Below are 21804 nucleotides of genomic sequence, written 5' to 3' on the forward strand. Positions count from 1 at the left end.
TTTTTAATGAAAGTTTTATTTGTATTTGTTTTCACTTCATTTCATGGAGGCAAAAAAAAAAAAAAAAAACAAAACAACCACCACTTCACGAAGCTAGAATTTGCTGCCTTTATTCGTACAGAGTCCTGCTCCATCACAGCAGCTTTGTGCCATGACTGCCTTTGTGGGACCTTGTGCTCCCCTCTCAACCTGAGCAGCCCAACAAAGGCTTTGGCTACAGCCAGTAAAATGAAACCAGCGCTTTCTATTCGGAGCTGGTGGATTTGTGCATGTACACATGTAAGCTCTCTGTGTATTTTATAACAAGATCAAAAATGCATTTTATTTCATTCATTTATTAAATAATATTGGATAAAGCATTTATAATACTTTGAAAGGTTATGTGATACAGCATTCAGGACTGTGAAGGGTTGTGTCTTTGGGTGAGTCATGAGCTTGTGACTTAAGAAGTGACATAAAATGTCACTTTTTGAACATAAGAAAGCTCTTTGCTGTCCTTTCTACCTCACTCCATCTTCTTCCATACAAAGGGTGGAGGGAAAAGGAGACTGAATAAGGTCATCAGTGGTTTCATTGTGCCATTTTAGATGTGTATCAGACTCTAGCACAGCTACATCATACCATGTTACAAAATGGGTAAAGGAACATTTGTCAGTTCTTAGTAACACTGATTACCTGCAGACTGAAAGCCTGGCTTGTACAGGGCACAAGATCCGTCCCCAAACTTTTTTCTGCATTATATCATTAGCACCAATAATAGCATCTGCAGGGAGTAATTAGTAACACCCAGAGGGGAAAGGAATTCAGCCAGAGGACATCATTATGTCTGGGAAACTAAAGATGCTGTATCATAAGGTCATGAATAAATTGCTTGAATTGAGGGTAGAGGAGATGACCAGAAAAAGTACAAAGTTTCCTACTGCTGCTAATACGCTTATGAAGAGCACGTTAATTTCCACCGGAACACCATTAGGGAAATTAGTTTGTTCTGCCAGTTTGTGCTGCTGGATACCATATGTTTACCTTGAGGGAATGTTTGTGGAGAACCACTTTGGGTTAATTGTAAATTTTACAATTAAATAAGTAAATATACAGAACTGTGTCTGTGATCTGCATCAGTGCCCAGACACCGTGTACCGGCACACTGGTGTGCCACATTCAGTGTGTACACATAAATATGTACTTTTACGTACTAAGTCCATACCAATCACCTTATCTGGACATGCAGACGTTAGCTACAAACAGCACTTGCACTTTTTCTTTCTGATCTGCTTATCGCTACATGCAAATGGCCCTGCACCATGCCCTTCTTCCCATTTCATGCCTGCACTGTGAGCACTCAGCTTGCCCTGCTGCTGGTGGCAGGTGCTGCACCTCCACTTCACCGGGCACAAAGAAAGGTGATGAGGGGGAGAGAGGGGAGATCAGACACCATGTTAAATATCTAAGGGCAGTTGGAGTCCCATTACAGATGACCAGAGGCTCAAACACGTTGCCTTTCACTGCAGTCAGCCCCCCCAGCAATCTGCGCAGGAACAGGGGACGTGCGGCACCTCAGCAGGTTCAACCTCCAGAACACTCGAACCAACCCGTCACCGAGGTCTTTATCATGCAAACTTGATGCCAACTTCAATAACGCTCCCGTTAGTCTTCTGCATTGCAGAGGCCTTGAAAAATTGATTTTCTGTTTTGCCACTGACTTCAGTGGAACCAGCCTTTAGCACTCCAAGGCAAATATATTCCTGTAGGTTGTAGTTACTTCTGAAATTCTTAATTGAATGTCCTTAAATAGTCAAACTTTCAGAGAGGCCAGGCATAGCTGCAGACTTTGCTGGGTGTTGGTGACCGCTGCTGGGTTATTAACTCCTCTTACAGTCTGGGATCGCATTTTTTTTCCTGTTAAAATGTATTTCAGTGATTTAAAGGCCTGATCCAAAACGTATAGGAGTAAATAAAAGTCTTTTTATTGAATGCAGAAAGAGGATTTTAAAGGAAGTTGGCCCTTGTTTACAGCAGGAATGTATTTGTAACAGAAACAAGCAATCTAATACTTACTGCTAGGGCAACATTAATCCAGGGAAAACACTTTGTGAAGTGGCCAGAGCTTGTTAACACAGTTAACACCTTAGGCAGCAGTGTGTCTTTAAGCTCTACTAATATTGTACAATAATAATTTTTGAGGAAGAAAATCTTCACCTCTGCCTGAACAGAAACAAGACGTATTATTGACTGCCATCCGGCAAGACGTATGCTCTGGCCCTCATGAGTCTATTAATATTTGATGCTGATGGATGCGAGCTGGCAGCCTGAGTTATTAATGGCGTTTGGTTCCTTGGGCCTCACCCTCAATACATAGGGGAGAATTAACAATAACAGGAATCGTGTGCCGAAACCTCTCCTGATGCTAGAAGGGTCTGTCATTTAGTTTCAGCACCAATTTGTTAATATTTCTGAAGTAATTAAAGCTATGAAAGGTCATATATGTGGTGGTAGCCACATTATTGGCACCATTCATTTTGATTTCAAGGTGAATTTTAGGGTCCCAGGGACCACAGAAGCCCACCTCGATCTTTGTAATGTTGGGGTAATCCTATCAGATGCAAATTTCAAACAAGAAAGGACTCACTCCTTTTAGCTTCTAAGCAGCTGTGCTGAGACATGGGAAATCCTGTCTTTGGTTGTATGGAGATGCCATCTTATGGATTTGGGCCCAGGAATGCACAGAAGAGGGCAGGAACATGCTGCTTTATGCGAGGAGCTGGACATTTACTGCAACTGGCCCTGATCCAACACGTAGTGAAGAGAGTTTTTTCCACAGATTAGGTTTAGAGTCAGACTTGACCCCTGAAATCAGGAGGTAATACAGGGAGTAGACGTCAGGGATATGTTTTGATAAAATGGGCACTCTAAGGGAAAATGTTGAAAGAAATGAAACACTTCTGAAAGTCTGTGGTGTCCATATGGATCACTCTGACATGGAAAATAGAGATGTAAAATACCAAGTTATTTATAGCTAGATTTCTTAATATAGCTTTAACATTTTCAGGGTTATATGTTTGATTGAATTAGCTACTCCTTCCTATCATGTATACCACATCCAGACATTTCACTATTCTCATTAACCTCCTGATCTTAATAGAAAAAAAAAGAATAATCAACATAAGAAGCACAGCTGTTGATTAATTTTACTAAATAGGATAGAAATAAAAAGTACCATATTGCAAGATTGAAGATTCAATGCACAACATTTAAAATCGGTTTAATAGAATGTATAACTCATTAACAACTGGATAGACATACACTGCAGCATTATTCACTTGGGCAGGTGGTGAGAGGGAGGTGGAATTTACATATCTTTAACAGTACCTGAATGCATTTAATTTCATAGGTCACTCTCCCCAATCAAGTTCAAAATGTTAATAACGGGGTGTGCATTTATAATTAATAAAATCTTAGAGCCAGTGCTATAGTTCAAGTGCATTTTCCTCTTATGTAATTAAGAAGTTAAGGATATTTGGCAGTTGTCACTCTGAGAGTTCTGAAGGTCTCGCTTGTCAAACCCAGAGACAGAAATCTCATTAAGCCAGTTAGTTTCTCCGGTAAGGTTTGTTGCAAGGTAAGGGCACGTAAGGTGTACAGCCAGAATGACTAACCTGGGAGTCCACAAAACAGAGTCTATTGCAGTAAATGCCAAAACTCAAAGGAGTTTTGAGTGAGGAAGACACATCCTGATGCTTAGCTTGTATATGGCACCTTTTCTTTGACGTACCCAAATTATTCTGCCTGTCTGACTGCCCTCTGTGCAGAGTGGGTGTAGAGAAAAGGAGTGAATCTGCACCAGCTTGTTATCACATGGCCAGGGCAAACCTTGCATCACGTGAGCCAACTCGCAGTCACGGAGCCAGCTGAAGAGCTGGAAATCCTGGTTCTCCTTCTGCCCGTGGCCCAGATGCTGTCTTAGTTCATCAGCTTCCCAAGGGAATATGTTAGCTCCACATCACTCTGTTCTTCTTTCCTTTTCAAAGGAATTTTCCTTTACTTCTAGATCACCAGTTCAAATCCAGGTAAGGTCAGTTGTCATAGAAATTACAGCAGTACCAGCACTCCTGCGCAGTACTTGAAATGAGTTGGGAGTTTCGTTCACACAAGATACAGCTTTCTAGGTGGCACTAATTGGCTGTCTAATTGTCACACACAGGAGAAAGGCAGACGATTGATTAGGCGTGGAGACTGAATGCCCCTCTGCCATCCCGCTCAGCTGTGGGATCCTGTAGCTCATTCTGTAGGCATGCTGGCAGGGTAATGAGGGGCAGCGTGCTTGGATTTTCTGGCTGTCAAGACAGCACCTTTTACAGCCAGGCCTTTTCAGAGGAACTTGTTTTACTCCACCAAGGTCAAAGATAGCATCTTTTGCAAACACTGCTTTCACTCAGAAGTCAGGGGCTTGTAGGATTTACTTCTGAGTGGTACCTATCGTAACCATTTCTCCCCCCTAAACCAAAGTTTTTACTATAAAATAGGAGGAGTCCTACTGGTGCTCGGCAGAACAACAGGCATATGGGGGTTTATGGTGCTCAAAATCTGGTCATATTTCCTTTTACTGTCTCAGTGTCTGATACTGTGATATACAGGCTCCTGGAGGTACTCGCCATGGCATAGGGAAGCTGACATTTTGTGCATTTATCTCCTGATAAATGGATGCTCCTATCACACAGTGAAGCGTCTCACCTGCAAAAATACATTTTGACCAATATCTTTTCCCTTGAGCTATGATATAGGTCACACTGTGCAATGTAGTTACTATTTAACTTTGGAGTAGGATAGCTTTCTCTGACATAGGATTAAATTATTACAGTTTGACTCACTGAAGAAGTAAATTTAGGAGCTAATTTGTGATGTGAAAGTCAAGACTACACATAGAAGAAAACGGAGTAAAAATACCGTGTATGTGCTAACATATGTCGACTAGACTGTGGGACTTACTGTATAGGCTTAAAGGGATCGTGTTCACATTTTATCTTTTATCTCCCTTATTGCATCAGATGAACAACGTTAGTAAGGAAAAGTGTCTTACAGCCACACAAGCTAATCGGTGCATACAGTGTACCAACACTTACTGTTGAAGTATTGTATATTTCTGTAATATATAAGTATTTACCCTCCTCTTCCTAGCTTTCCCAACACCTAAAGGACAGCGTCAGGAAATAGGACAGAGACTGTCTGTTTCTGTGTTTTGCTCTTTATGCCTCCTCTCTCTGTCGTACACATCACTCCTTGTTCAGCATTCTTCCCAAAGTCACCATCTCATGCAAATTAACTGAAAACAAATGCAGGTACCAGCTATGCATCAAGAAGGTCTAATGCACCTGTCATGCAGTTTGCCTCTCTGCCAGTCTGTGGAAGATGAGCACACAGGATATCCTTTAGCTTTTTAACAACCGTGTTCTTAGAATATATTTTCCAAGAAATGCAGAGCAATCTTTGCACAGTTTCAGACTGTATATCTTGTGATTAGTGTTTTGTAAGTGATGTTTTGCTTAATGATCTAACATCTGTTCTAGGAGGTTTGTTTTTGTAACTTACACACCTCCTGCTGAATGAACGCCAGAAACTTGTCCCTTCCCTCCAAGTCAATCAAAGCACTAATTGCATCATAATCACGGGAAGCAGCAGTGACTGCTCAAGAGCTGAAGACTCAGCAATCAACTCATAACACTCTGCTCACTGTTTTGAAGGAGAAAGCCTCCCTGTGCAGAGATGGGAATTTCCTGCAATTCAGATTTCTTTAGCTGACTCTGTCTTTTTTTTTGGTTTGCAGGGAGATGACTGCACCATTACCTGCATGGAAGGAACCTATGGTACCAATTGCTCATCAGTTTGTAATTGCAAAAATGATGGCGCATGTTCCCCCGTGGACGGTCTATGCATTTGCAAAGAAGGTAAACAAAATTCAGATTTAACAGTCGTCTACAATTTGGCATCAAGGCTTCTCCCCTTTTAACGTGGCACAGCTGTGCAGTCAGTAACTCCACTATCTATTTGTGCCTGTTGGTAATTCAATGGTCTGCCCAAGTATCAAAACTCAACAGGGGCTTGACTGTATGTTTTGTCTCTGCCCTGAACAGGGGCCAGACTTAACCACTGTGCCGCAAGAATAGGCCATGGAACGAAGTGTGCTTGCAGAGCCACAGCTCCATTCTAAAAGAAATATGAAACAAACCCCAAACTGGGCTTTTGGGGTGTGTTGTGTTTTTTTTTCTTTTTCTTTTTTCTATCCCTCTAATGCCCCATTTCTCCAGGACTCAACAGCGCCATTTCTCCCTCCCATGCCTGGAGTAACACAGCTGGGCAAAGGAGCAGAGGCAGCCTCCTGTTCAGCTTTCCTTTAGCCCATTGTGTTGTCAGTGGGGTGAGCCTGTCTTGTTGTCATCCTCTGGTGACAACTTACACTGTGACAACTCAGCCATGTGCAGGTGTCCTCTGTCTCCTGAGTCAACATGGGGCTGGAGGATGTGGCTGTCCCTTGTCTGGAAAACAAGTCTTGCCTGCTCTGGAGATTCTCTACATGACTCACCTATTTTTGTCCTTCATATATGTCCAGAATTCCCGTATGTGCTTGGTAGTGAACATAACTCATGTACCCAGTAATCACTTGAGAAATCTTGTGCACTCCATAACATGATGTTTCTTATCTTCCCTGTGTAGTGGTGCCTTCCCCCAGAATACCAACATGAGTTATCTCTATATGGCATTAATAAGCCCTAAAACAGAAGTGAGGCAAATAACAATAAAATCTGGCATTTCAAACATGAATTAATGAATCACTGTAGAACCCCGTTTAATGAGGGTGTATAAATGGTGAGTTACTGCTCAACTCCATTACATGCAGCTGCATTGTAATGAAAGCCATTGTGCGGCTGGTAGTTAAGATTTGAGCCTTAATGGTTAGAAATGATGGCCTTGGTCTTTTTTCTGTGTGTGTAATAGCTTCTTTATATTAAAGATCCTTCTCAAAAAATATGAGGTAAGAAACAGGCAGCATCAAATAGCAAGTGTCTTATATTCAGCAGGTCTTCAGCAGATTCTCTTGCTGCCTGAGCAGTTCCCAGAGAGGAATCAGACACCTTAATGTGGCAAACAGCCAACACAGTGACACCTACACCACCCTTCTCCACATATAGATGCTGGCAGAGGAAGCTAATAGTTCATAATTAAAGGGCCAATCTTTGACCCTGAGATCAGTGTCTTTATTTACACCAAGATCAGGAGGAAACTGGTTCTAGAATCGAAGAGCTGCGGTTTGCACGCTGCCATTCATGCTGTGCTGTGCAAGAAAAGGGCAGACCATTAGACCTGTCTAGAAAACATGCACGATGCAGGATGTTTTAACTCTCCTGAGGTAAATATTACAGCAGATAGCTGTAATCCAGCATTATTTTTTTTTCTGTGAAAACATCTCAAATGCTGTTTCTTTTATAACTTTCTTCAGGGTGGCAAGGAATGGATTGCTCTATTCCATGTTCGAGTGGAAGTTGGGGTCTTAACTGTAACCAGACATGCTATTGCACAAATGGAGCTGCCTGCAGGCCAGCTGATGGCTTTTGTCTCTGCTCACCTGGATGGCAAGGGGAGTACTGTGACCAGCCCTGTCCCGTAAGTATGACTGGGATGGTCTTGCATCCCCTTTTAAAGCATAGCCAGCATAGCTCTTCGAAACATACAGTAGGTCAGTATCTTATTTTGTCCATGGATACCTGCAGGAAATCATGTATAAATAACAGATCGGGTTTCTAGCAATCAAGTAGATATTTTCTGTTTTGCACTATATTTAATCAGAGCTATTGCAATGCTATCTGCATTTTCTTGAGCATCATATTTTAAAGTGATCCCTCATTTGGTTCTATATAGAAATGTTAGGCACTGAGTTATTTCTATCTCCTCTGTATGTTAATTTTAAAAATGCGACTCAGCATTAGGAGGGACGTGATAGATGATATTGCACATTTTTGGACAAAAAACTGATTACTGAGACTTTTTTGTTTATATTTTTGGAAGGATGGAACATATGGTCTTAATTGCAGTGAACGTTGTGATTGTAGCCATGCAGATGGGTGCGATCCTGTCACCGGTTACTGCTGCTGTCTTGCTGGCTGGACAGGTAAAATTAGGAATTAACTATGTAAAACTTGGGATTTGTTTATTTGTTTGTTTGTTTGTTTGTTTTTTGCTATTGCATCAGTTATAGTACCGGACTTCTGACTGCAAACTTTTAGATAATAGATTGAGACAAGATCAGCTGAACTTGCCCACATTTAAATCACTCATGCTGGTGACAAAAATTGGCATTCATTAAATTTGTATTCAAATTAGTTGAAGATAGCTCCAAACCTGCAGCCAGATGTTAGCCTTCTGTAAAAAGAATCCTCAGGAGGGATGCAGATCATCTGGTAATCCTGCAGCATTTTTCTCCTTGAATGGCCCTTTCCATGGGGGTGCAGCTGTGCCACAGTGAATCCTCTGGCCATCATACGTGGGGATGCAGGTACATGTCTTCTGGATGCTGAGAGTCATTACAGCTGCTCCATCATACAAAACCAGGTTTGTCACAAACTGCTGTCTTTATGTTCTTCCATTTTCCCATGCTTCTTATCCCACGGAAGGATGGTTATGGAGAGCAGATTAGTGCTGGTTTGACAAAGAGCTCTCGTGATTACACAGATGCCAAGAGAAATATTCAGTGAAGTCTGAAAGTCTGGGCTGGAGATCTCAGTACGATCAGACGTGCACTTGACTCCATACTGATATGTCTTTTTGCCAGCTTTTGACAGCTAACATAGCAGCACTGGAGGACAAGTTATTGACCCAACCAGTATTTCACACTTAGCTGCCTAAAATACTGGTTAATCTCCCTCAGCTCTCTGTAGAGGCCCTGGAGGGAAATTAGCTTATATTCTTGCCTATATCTGCAGAGACACCAGCAGCACTGACAATCAAAATGTATTGGTATTAACAGCAATTCATTTGGAAAATGTAATTGTTTTTCAAACTAGTACAAGTTGAAAGATGTACGTAGAAAGGCACGCTGATCAGGCAGCTGACATTGGGGATACTGTTACCTTAACCCTTCATTTATGCCTTAAAATAATACATGCCTTGTATTTCTAATGGAGAGAACATCACCACTGCAGCCCAGCTCTTAGAAGCATGAAGCAAAAGCAGTGAAATTATATCTTGTACTTTATGGAAAACATCATTTTAGAATTAAATAAAATGCAAAAATAAGAATTTATACAAACATTACTTACATCAGAGTTATTTTACAAAGGTATTGGGCATGCATCCCTGAAAAGTGTTTTTTTCCCGCATGAGAATCCATTTCATAAGCTCACTACTACCCACTCTGGCTTGTGTTCTTCACTCACTGGACTGCATTCATCACTCTTTGAGTCTCTTTACCATCAATATATCCATCCATCAAGCTTTAAAACTCCACTGTACATTATTGATGCCCATCAGAAGAACAGTTGATAGGTTTTCCTGTAGTCATTGTGAGTTTTTTTCAAGGGACAAAATGGTTTTTAAAAGTACAGTAAATTAATATATATATATTTACTCTAAAGGCTTATTACACATCTTTCTGTATGTAGCATTTCAGATGAAAGTGCTTTACAGACTTTACACTTTACAGACTGAAGGCATAGCATTTTCTCAAAGTCATTTGAAACAAATACTCTGTACTTTCACAAGCACGTGCACGTCTGTAAATGTACATCAAGTGCAGATATAAATTACTCCAACTAAAAGTAAGAATAATTTCAGTGATATCTCCCTCTTTTTAATTTCTGTATTGGGTAAGGTAAATGTACGGTAACTTGCAGGACACTTGGTGCAAATTAAGGTCTTTGTTCTTCAATATGTCTCTGCAGTTCTGGAACTCCTTTCTTCAGGATCACATTTCTGGGAGAAAAATATTATATTAGTATTTGAGACCAGGCTTGAGTTGAGATGTTGACAGGACCATGTAAGGTGTGCACTGGAAATGCTGATAGACAGACAGAGCCAACATGTGTTTTGTCAATTCTGCTCTCAATGTTTTTTCCACTTGGCTTAGCACCAGACACAAGGATAAATTCTGCTCATACTGGTTTGAAAGTATGTAATTTAAGAAACTCTTCAGCTAGATAATTATATTTTCATATTAAGGAGTATGGCATCGGTAGAAGATTAATCTTATCTCTAGTTGTTGTGAACTGGGCCATGATGTGTATTGCAGTGCATTTTATAAATATGATGTGATAAATAATTCAGGCTTAAATTTGTGCTTTCTGAGTTTGGTACTAATTAGGCATGGCCTGAAAAAGATCAGAAAAGTTCAGGATCGTGGAACATCTGAAGGTTTTCCTACCCACTCACACCAGACAGAGAATTCACGAGGTTTTCTGATCCTAACAGCCACAAAACTTCATCTGAAACAGCATATTCTGTATGTTCATCCCACATGTGGGACTCCCCGCCTTGATGTCAGTGTTCTGTGTAGAGATCAAGGGGAAGATTGAGCCCATTTTCTTTAAAGTAGTTTTCAAGATGTTACTGATATAAACCTTCAGAAACTGATAGACGGCAGGAGCATGGAGGAAGACTGGGAAAAGAAGAAAAAAGGTACGGAAAGAGTAGCATACAATATAAGTTAATAGCAGTCTACCATCCTTTTATTATGTTGTGACTGCCACCCATCAAGAGTCTTTTATTCAGGGCGATGCTCTCCCACCTTTCCATGTGTACCAGCTGAGAAAAGGTAATTTTCTGGAGTGGAGCAAACTTGGCAGAGGGGAAGATGATAAAGAGAATCCCACGTATCAGCCAGGAGATTACAAAGCTGTACAGACCAGCTGTATGCATGAATAAGCACACTGGCAACAAGCTGCTTAGACATGCATATATGGTTTCCGTTAAGTTCAGTGGGGAATTGCACATGTGCAGGCAAAGGCAGAAGTTAGACCCTGAGACAGATCAAATCTGAAGATGATTGCACCCTGATGTTATAGCTGAAAATTACCCAACCAGGTACACAGGCACATTGTGTCACCAACAGCTTTGTAGATAGCAGGAAAACTGTAACCTTTTTACTTAAAAGACCAAAGCCACATTGGCAAAAGGCTCTCACATGGTACAAGTACAGTGAGACTTGTTCACATGTGGGCCGAAATCAGATCTGACCTGCTGACACAATGTGAAGCTGGCTTTGAATCCATATGAAGAAAATGTCAGTTGCAGATAGAAATAAGGTCCTAGCCTTGTACTGAATGGAGTTCTTGAGCTTGCACATGCTTAACATATAAATAGTATCCTTGAAATTAAAAGATGTCTTCATGTCTACTGCCAGGTTAAAAAGGAAAAGTGTAGCCGCCAGCAGGATCGAGCCTTGTCTGATTAGACTGATTGCTTTCTAAAGATTAACAAGGGTCTCTCCACCCCGGATCTGCTATGCATTTTAGATACATATCACTTTTGTGCTTGCAGCTGTGTATGTCTGCGTGTACGTGTGCGCACAGATACCTTACAGCTACCAGTCATTTGTGAGAGAGGTGCTATTTTGTGTACATTCAGGTTAAAATGAAAATGCTTGAAAATGTAGTGCTTCGGTGCTAATTGCATTTGCTTAATTAGGGATCTCGCATACACTGTATCCTCGGAGAGAATGCAAGTGCAGAAAAGCTGCATGGTGGAGCGTTTCCTGGAAGTCCTTTGGAAGAAAACAGGTCCTGGGGAAGCAGGCTTGAGCCTCATCTTGCCCAAGTGAAACTCCTCCCCTGGATGCTCATAGACTCAAATTTCAGTCAGGTTCCTCTCACTTAATAAATGACCTGAAATTGGACAGAAGAGGGCTATCTACCTGGGTAGCCTTGCTCTGGAAGCACTGCTGCAGCTAAGCCAGCTGGGTTTTGCAAGCCACGCTGCAAACCCCAGCAGCCCAGCGCTCATTCCTCGAGGTGGCTGCTGACTGCGTGTTTCTTACCAGAAATGGCATCCTTACAGATGCCAGAACCAATACTACTCTATAGCCTTTAGTTGGTTCACTCAGTACAAGCCCCCATAGCTGAATTATTCGTAGCTGCTGCTCTGTCTTCTACCTTCTGGAGGTGCTCGCTTTGTGCCTGACCTGGGCCAAGTTTGCAGGACTCTCTGGGAAGCCAGAGGCAGCCACTGCTAATCCTGACTCTAAGACCCATGTCCGTTCGTTTTCACAGTCAGACATCCCACCTGCAAAAAGATTACAGAAAGAGAAGCCACAGGCCTGGCTGATACTCCCAGCAAGCCCATTTCCTCCCTGTAACGAGTCAATGTGCTTCAAGTTAATTGTGGCAGTGTGTATTTTGTTAACCTTTTAGATATTATAGTGGGATTAAACAGAAAGTGGTCTACAGGGGGATATATTCCATTCCTGTAAATGTTAAGGTCAGTTAAAATCCTGTTTATCTGAATTCCTTTAATCTGAAATGCTGTCTTATCGGAGTCTTGGTTGTATCTTTTGTTTTTTGTATCGCTGTCTGCTTTCTATAGAACGCTGTCGTTGTGATGCTATCTCAATTATCGCACTGAACTGCTAAACTCAGTAGCTTTTCTGAACATCCAAAGCCAAAGTTTATTCAGTAGGTTTCAACATCCCCAGATGCATGAGGAAAATAAGACAATATTGTAGAGGTAAGATGGAAAGTAAAGGCGTATGCATCCCATAGATGATTATAAAAGAACCCTTCATAAGTTAAATCCTTCTTAGTTAATCAGAATGGCAACTACAAGTATGAAAATTGTATGTGGTGGTAGAGGAAGAACCATTTTGTCACTGTGTTGGTACTTTTCACCTTCAGACTTCGTTCATGTCTCATGAGAGCAGCCTCCCTCTTTGCCGCAACATACACAAAGTCAAAATATCTATTTCACTGTCCTTTACAACCTCTGTAACTTCCATACGTTGCCAGCAACACAAACCCTAATTGTCTCTTATCATGTCCAGAAATACTGTACAGTAGTTGTGGTAGTCTCAGGTTGTAGGGACTTCCACGTGCAATTGTATAAGCGAGTTAATGGGGTCAGGAAATGTAGGCTGGTCACAGATAAGGTGAGCTTTGAGGAATGAGACTTCACATTTGAGAGAATTTGCAGGCTGCGAGTGACATCTGCACTGTCACTCAAACACAGAAGCATGTTTCTTCCCTCCCGTGGACACATTAATTCAGGAAAACTGATAAGCCTTTTACTCAAGGGAAGGCCTTTTTGAATTTTAAAGAAACACTGACCACTTTGACGGTGAGCTCTAAGGTATTTTTAACTTCACTCTTCCTGAGTTCTTTGCAAGAAGGTGATTTTTCAAGAAAAAAAATAACTTTCCATTTAGCTTTCCATAAAATATATATATATTTTATTTTTTTTTTAATATGACTTTCCTCGGTTGCAGCAGTATTTAGTTTACAATTTTAGAGCCAGATCCTCTTCACAGCTGTACCAGTCTGAAGCCAAAATAAGTCTATTGTCTTTAATAGATCTACTCCAGTGTATACTCCTATAATTGGCAGCTGACTTTTCTTCACGTCTTTAAAAGTAGAAAAAATCTAGGACTTATTTTTATGTACCTGCAGGTTTATGGTTGACCAGGTCCATGGGATGTCGGAGCTCACAATGCTGTGGGTTGGCTTTGTTTTTTAAACGGACTGTTTCATGCTCTCTGGAGTTGTAATACTAAGCCTAAAATACCAAAATGGAGCTATAGTAAGTTCCTATTAAACATGCATTTTCTAGATGTCTAATCCCATTATCTAAACCATATTTTGCACTTATCACTTCTGGCAGTCTTATCCCAGATTTTTAAATTAATAATTTATTTCTGTGATTATCCTGTATCCTTACATTAGCTTTAAGCAGACAGAAAAACTAGAAATGTTAAGAGTCAGTCTAAAATGATGCATTTTAGTCTCTCTTCTGGCCTCTGCCTTTCAAAAGGGAAAATCTTATCCATATGAAAAGGTATACTTACTCCATGGGTTTGACAAGTGTCCTTTAGCCTATGAATGTAACATAAGCTTATTAGAAATTAGCTTTAATTTTTCATTGACTTAATTTCAAGTGAGTTGATAAGATTTTTATGTCAGGCTGTGCTTAAAAATTCTCTCTTTGACAGGAATCTTTAAGTATGGTTCCTGCTGATATAGGGCTAATTTTCAAAAATATGAATTATGAAGTTATATCAAAGACATCATTGATGTCCTGACATTAATTATGTCTGTGCTTTCCTTGGCAGATATCTAGGAGGCTCCAGATTCTCATCTAAGGGGGGGTTTAGCTGTGTTTGTCCTGTGCCAGTTTTAGTATATATTTCACCTTTCATGAAATCCATTGGATTTTTGCCACTCATTCAGTGGGAGTTGGATCAGACCCTTAGACTATAATTAGAATCTGCAGTAAGCCTTCTGCTAAACATAAGCATGCATGCAAATGATTGCAGTATTTGTCTTATAAATACAGAAGAGATACGAGTTCACTTATCTTCGTATTTATTTTTGGTTTTATTTTCACTTATTAAAGGACAGCTTTTAAAATTGTATGAAAAGATATAGCTTGGATGGCATCCTGGATTATGCTAATTTAATGGGTTCTGAAAAATGAAATTTGATGCTAGAGATATTCGACTATTTGCCATGTTAATATGGAGGCATTCTATATATAAGCTTGGCTGTGTGTACAATACGTTCACCTATAAATAAATGTGGGCGAGAAGCAGTGAAAAAATTATTTGTGAACATTTCAGCAGACTAAATACTGAATGCTACCATGCAGCGTGTGAAGGAAGAAAAGGGAAAGATAATTCAATAAACAGCCAGCGAGTTGAAATGTTGTATATATATGTTACTGGTGAAAAGTGTTCTCAGTGACAAATGTTGTAAATATCTTCCTTCCCCTTCTGCACAAAGCAGAAAAGGTTGAATTTCACTCAGTGTTATTAAACACCAAAGTCTCGCACATGTTCTGTTGTACAACAGCTCTTGCTAAGCTGCATCCTTACCTCGTGGCTCAGGGGCTGGAACATTTAAAAGTCAGGAAAACAATAATTTTTTTCCCACTTACAGATTCCTCTCTCCTTTTTACCTGCTGATGGTCTGCTTGGATCTTGCCCAGGTTCCTGTTCCTTCCTGGCCTGAAATCATGTCCAGAGTTTGAGAATTAGTAGGAAGAAAGCATCCTAAAGATGAAGGAAGACTGAGTAGGGCCTGACTCCTGTTGGTACCGTTTCCTCCAGGATCTACCCTTTGTTAGCAGCAACTTTTCTTCTTGCAGTAGTGCACCCTGGGGAGTATCCTGTAGCAAAGGGAACCAGATGATCCTTAATTTTAGCAAACATTTTGACTTACTCAATTTCTTGCGAGGTAGGTCTCTTGCCTCAAAAGCTTTTATTGCATAAATTCCCAGAGTTGGATGATTCATATCTGGAGTTTTCTCTAGATAATTAAAAATAGGGGTAGGATTAGTGCTCCACAGAGGTGCATTAGGCTGTAAGTATATTACTTTCAGAAAAACACTTACATTAATGGGTGCATAAATCGCCTATGCAATGATGAGAAAAGAGACAATTTAGAATATTTCACTGACTGCAGGGAAGGGCTTATTCTTCATTATTTAGGACCAGATTGTCGAGCTTTCATTTAGACTGATGGGCTGTTGCACACAGGAGTTGCCCCACTGAAGCTCACCAGTGAACAATGCTTAGCAAGGTAAATAAGGGCTCCACAGCTTCAATCTGAAAAAAAATAAAAATAAAAAATTTACAGTTAGAAAAGCATTTTAAGAACACCACAAAAGTTCATAGATGATGTTGCTGCTGTTATCTCTGTTGAATAGTTTCACTATATAAAAGCAAAAATAGCTTGTTTGCAGACTGGATGAGCAGCCATCAATTCTTAATGTTTCCATTTAATTTTATGGGAGATCCCTTTATGTTTTCTTCTATCTGCTACCGTCCCCAAACAGATTTTCTAGTTCTTCAGCATCCTTAAAGCTGAGTTGTCATGAATCATGCTGTGGGGTTTGCCTCAGGTAGGAATATATATCACAACGCAAAAAAATGATAGAAGAGCATCAAGGATTCTTTATGAACTCTTGTACATACGCTATCATAACACCTTCTGAACAGCTGATCCAAAGCTAATCAGACATTTATTTCTTACGTCCTTATTGAATTTTCCTTTACTTTTTATAGACTGAAGCAGCAAAGGATTCACTTATGAAAGCATGCTGATCTAATCTCAAATACAAAGCTGATTTAAATGGAATTTATAGGTGAAACATAAACGTAACAGCAATAAGAGTACTGGGGAAAGAGAAGAGAATGAAGTTAAACAAAAGGTGAACACATGAATATAGAAATCAGCATCAGAAATAAAGGCACAAATTAGGAGGCCAAGGTGAGACTTGCAGGGGACCTCAGTGGATTCTGGCTCTGGAATGACAGCCGTGTGCCCAGGACCCCCCAGGGCTCGTGTGTGAGAGGTGGCACAGCCACCAAAGGGGTCTCTGTGGGTGGCACTGACCTGCACGATGGAGAGAGGAGGGTCTGCGTTGCGTGAAGGAGCAGTCAGCTCTTGAGATCCCATTCAGGGATGCATTCCCAGACCTCTTCCAGTACGATCAAGTGCTTACTGCCCTGCTTTCAGCGACTGCCTCTCTGAAATGGCCTTGCCATTACAATCGCAGCTATAATCGTGAGGCTACTTTCTGCTGTTGAAGCTGTGTTGCTGCTGTTTTGGTTGTGCCACTGTGTGCTGTGTCAACAGGCAGTCAAACCTCCGTTAAGAGTTAGTGGTGCCAGAGACAAAAGCTACCAGGCATTCCAGATCAATGCCAAGCGTGACTCACCAAACTTGAGGCTTCCACAGCATTGCCTGCCTAAATCCGATGCCTGTTTGTGCATAAAAAGCATTTTTTCCAGAGCTATTCAAATGCCAGAGATAAGAGTTTATTATGACTTCATGTCATGTTGAAAGACAGGTGGAGGAGAGCACAATGTTTGTGTTGGATTCAAATGTCTGCTGAAATCATTCCTGTCATTGCTAATTGATGTTGCATCTGTCTTTAGATTGTGATTATTGAAGAAAAAAAAAAAAAGCTGAAGTTCTTATTCAGAGAAATAATTACAGTTGTACACTAGTAGATACAAAATTAAAGTACGTGGGGGGGATGGGACCAACATCCTATAATTTATCAAATTCCCGCATCCCTGGAAAATAATTAGATGCTGGGCAGCACGAAGGCCCTGCTGCAGAGGCTACTGTCAAGGGATAGCACTGGTCAAAAATAGGCCGCAAGTTCTCATTTGTTCCTTCCATTTTTGCTCTTCTATTGTGTTTAGAGTATTAGTTTCCAACTATCTAGAGACAAAGCAGACAAACAATGGCAGACTTTATTAAGAGCTGGAGACATAATCCCCAAGCCTGCGTGCAATTGCACAAATAAACTGGAGAGAGAAGAAAGGGAATTCTGCTTGTATCTGGCTTTCCGGAATTTCACCCTCCAAAGTCCTTCAGTGTGATATAGTTACAGACAGCACTAAATCTGCATTACTTTGACAAACTTTCATTGAAGCTATTTAAGATTATTAATGGAAGCAGTATGTGAAGCAGCTCGTCTACAGATGCCTTATATCCTCGCTATATAGCTGTCAGCTTTTTTTTTCCTTTTTCTTTTTCTTTTTCTTGCTCCTCTGCATGCTGGCTGTGTGGAGGCTAGGTGAAGCTTTCACAGTCCTGGTTGTGTATTTGAATACAAAGAACCACACTTCTTCTGGTGAACATTTGTACTGTTCCATGTAAGCCAGGCACAAATTTTTATCATGTCAAGTCACGGGACACACACACCTCCAGCCACTTTGCGTTGGAAGATCACTGCACAACCCGCCTGCTTCTCCCCTGGAAGGTCTGCACCAAAGATCTGCAAAATAATCCTGATGTCCCAGAGAGCATCTGCTTTACCTCTTGCTAGTAAACTATCCTGAATGAGCCCATAAGGGGAAGCAGCCTGGAATAGCTCTCTACATAATTGTTCCGTAAAAGAGTGCAGTCGTGATTGCTCTGGTGGGTAAAGGTCATGTTTTTCACAGCACACACAACAGCAATTCAGGCACTTTGTAGTTTTCCCTGCCCATTGTGCATGCAAACGAAGAAGGTATGGAGGTGGGAGTGAATTCTGGGTACAGTAAAAAAGGATGGCAGAGGAAATCCTGCTTGGGAGCAGCCAGTGTTTGCAAAACCTCAAACCCACCCTGGGACATGGAGATTTTGGGGTTCCTGTTTCACAGGCTGGATTAAAAGCCATAGCAGATTCCGCTCTTACCTCGGCTCTGGCTTACTGCATGATGTCCTCTGCCCATGTACAGTGGATAACTATAATTTTTGTAAGTTATGTGAATTTCACTTACATTTCACTCCCAGAACATTGTTTAAGGAGGTCTTGGAAGTATAATTTCATGCTAGTATCTGCAATTGTGAACTACAGCCTCAGGCAGTAAGATGATTTCTTGGTATCTAGGCAATAGAGTTTATGTATAGAACTGCTTCCTGCAGCTTCAAGGACTTATTCTTCTGGTAGTTGTCTTTCTAATTTCTACATCATGCTTGTCAAACAAAGAATTTGTTCATGAGTTAGGAATCCATAGTTATAACATGAGATGATACTGAGATATGTCAACTTCAGCTTTTTTTTTTTTATATTTCTGGAAATTGAAAACTAATTGCTTATCAGAAATGTTCATCAGCAAGTTCCTAAGCAAAGGTTAAAGTTTTACATTAAGGAGGCTTTCTGCTTCACTGACTCCGATTGTAAAGTAGCTGGGAGGGATGGACTCCCCCTTCATATGCTGTCAAGTTAGGGAATTGTAAAATTAAGGTGCTTTTTTTTTAGCACAATTCCATAAGACGTGCATGTCCAGATGCAATTTTAACTTCTCATTTACATTTGCAATTCAATGTGAGAAGAAGCCTCCAAAAAATGAAGTCTTCCATGAGAACTGGAGTAATAGAAAGTAATAAAAATTGACTGCGGCACCTTCTCAGTTGTCTTCTGAAAAATAATAAATAAATAAGTGCTGTAGCAGGTATCAGTGTCTTCTAGAAGGTTTCCGTTTTCCCCCTTTACATTTCGTTACAACAATCGGCTTCACAATGACTCATTGCCTTCGTTAGGAGCGGGAAGACATCCCTCATTATTCATTACGAAAGGAAGGACTTTGCTGCTGCAAAGAACAGCCGTGGCATTCTAATTCAGCTACCTTTCAAGAGAAGGAAGTCAATGTCATTCTTCCCCAAACTTTGCTGAAAGAGACAAGAAATAATGCTGTTTAATTGTCTCCATTTATAAATAGCCCATTCACAATAAGAACTGTATTTTCAATTCTGCAGGCAGGAGGAAAAGATACACATTTTTCTGCATTTGTGTCAGAATTTAATTTCTGGGAGCTTCTGGTGAGACTTGAAAAACTATAAATGATCATATACATATGCATAAATGAAATGCATTTATTTATTTACCATTTATTATATTACTTTTTAATTACAGAGTACAGTAGATTTATTGCATAGGTGTGCAGGCAAAGTGTTGACTGTTAGAGCAATCCAAGGATAGATTTGATTTCAAAGGGGAGTAGGGAGGGCTGTAGTGAAATTACTGTTTTTCTTGATTTTACTTCTACAGATATCCTTTGTCTCTTTTTGCCCCCATTAGTTCAGACGTATTTAAATATTAAGTGATTGAGCTTGTATTATGTTTTTACTGTATTTTAATGTGTTTTTTATTAAGTTTTACAGTACAGACCAGGCCTCTTTATAAATAAAGCTATGAACGTGTATCACTAAAAATCCCATTTCAAACTGTACTTTTGCCAGGCTTGGTTAAGATTTTCTAGGAAGGGACATCATAATTGTGTGATTAATCTTCAGAAAAGGGAAATTTTAGCTCTGCAGTATTTCTTACTGTATTAGCTTCAGAGATTTATAAAACCAACTTGAAACTGCACTGTAAGTGTGTTTATAATGACTTCTAGCTGATTTAATAATCCTCAAAGTTTGGTGACCGTACAGATCACAGCTTCAGAAATACAGTCCATTACCTGTAGCGTCCAGATGAAGTTATCAGAGGTGTAGGAAATTACTTGGGATTGTATTTCTCCTTGGCGATGCGCTAATCCAGCCTCTGGCTGGGGCTCTTCGAGCCCTTGTCTGCATTTATCCCATTATGCAGTGGGGACATGTGCATGGATGATAAAGAACATCTCCATGTTGCAAGTCTAGCTAGGGCAAGCGTATGCCATCAAATCTTGGTGGAGCAGTTGTAAGGCGCCCTGTGTGGTAATGTTGTTAGGAAAATTTTCCAGCCAGCCTGTGATTCTTTTTTTCTGTTGTTATCAGCATCTCAGTGTGCTCCCGCTAATGCCACTCCCTGCAGCTGGCAGTGCTTAATGTCTCTCTTAGCTCGTGATCCTGCAAACCTTTTTCAATCCAAGGAGCCCTTGATCATGCAAATAGCTCTGCTAATTGCAGATATTGGTGCTGCCTTATCCCAGTGGAGTTAGAATCTCTTGAAGAAGTAGTGGTGTGCAACATCAAATCCTCAGCTTGCCTTTATATGTGACAAGCCATGGCACGGGGTTGTTTTTAAAAGTCACCAGTTAAAACAAAACCAGTTGACACAATGCCAGAAGCCGCACATTAAGCTTTCTGGCTGTGTGTTTCTTCCCGTGTTTCCAAGCTTTGCCTTTCATAATAATAAATACCAAACAACAACCCTGGGAATCCCTGGGAGCTGGATTGGCAGGTCTCAGTCTCCGTTTAACATGCAGATGATCAGCCTATGGTCACATATGGCCGCTTGCTAGATCAGAATTCGGTTCATTAACACAGAACTCAGAGCTCTGGGTGGATGTGGAGCATGTGCACAATAACCCAAAGCCCTGTGCCGTAAGCGAGGAAGTGAGCAAGGCACAACGTAGAGCTGAATTTGTACAAGTTCAAGAATCCAAGTACTAGACTTTTTTTTTTTTTCAGAGCCGTGATTTTTTTTTTTCCCAGTCTTCCAGTTCACAACAGCTAAGTAATCAGATTTCAATCAACTGCATATTTCCGGGCCAGTTATTTGAGATCCTTTGCGACTTTAAAGCAATTTCTGACCTTCATCTCTTGGATGACATGCAGAGCTTCATGAAATGGTGCTAAGGACTGCACAGGAGCCCACTGACACCTACAGAATTCACTTCTTTAGCATTTTCTTAATTTTCACTTTAATAAGCAGATAAAAGAATAGCTATTTCTTTTTCAGATTCCCTTGTTTGCTCTGTGATGTACTGTGAGGTGTCAATCCACCCATACATTTCTTTGATCTATGAGCAGAGTAAGCTGTGTGAAACCTAATGTGCACCTTTCTGTTCTCTAGGCATCCACTGTGACAATATCTGCAGCCAGGGCCGCTGGGGACCAAACTGCTCCATCTCCTGTAACTGTGAGAACGGGGGATCCTGCTCCCCAGAGGATGGTACCTGTGACTGTGCACCCGGATACAGAGGACCCTTGTGCCAGAGAAGTAAGATTTTCCATACATGTAGATGTGTTGGAGGATGCAAAGCAGATAGAAACACTGTTTTTGTGGCACTGAAGATACAGAGCCACAGGTTTCTGAGCTGCTTTAGCTCATGACTTGCTCAGGGTAAAAGCCAAAAAAATTCTTCTTGACCAAGAAGTGAAGGCTCTGCTGTTCAGAGTGTTGCCTTCT

The 21804-nt window shown here is 40.7% G+C and overlaps 1 protein-coding gene across 7 annotated transcripts in view; it reads left to right on the forward strand.

Annotated features, from left to right (window-relative positions):
- Positions 1-21804, forward strand: part of MEGF11 (multiple EGF like domains 11) — a 283958-nt gene that overhangs the window by 223095 nt on the left and 39059 nt on the right. For all 7 annotated transcript variants that reach the window (XR_014696988.1, XM_084532754.1, XM_084532753.1 and 4 more), the window contains 4 exons: positions 5819-5939; positions 7490-7653; positions 8056-8158; positions 21469-21615. Coding sequence is in view for 6 of the 7 variants with exons in the window: in XM_084532754.1 (XP_084388880.1) it covers positions 5819-5939; positions 7490-7653; positions 8056-8158; positions 21469-21615 (535 nt within the window). In the remaining variant the exon portion in view is untranslated. The remainder of the gene's footprint in view (positions 1-5818; positions 5940-7489; positions 7654-8055; positions 8159-21468; positions 21616-21804) is intronic.

Source organism: Aythya ferina, assembly GCF_964211825.1.
Source record: "Aythya ferina genome assembly, chromosome: 11".
Lineage (NCBI taxonomy): Eukaryota > Metazoa > Chordata > Aves > Anseriformes > Anatidae > Aythya > Aythya ferina.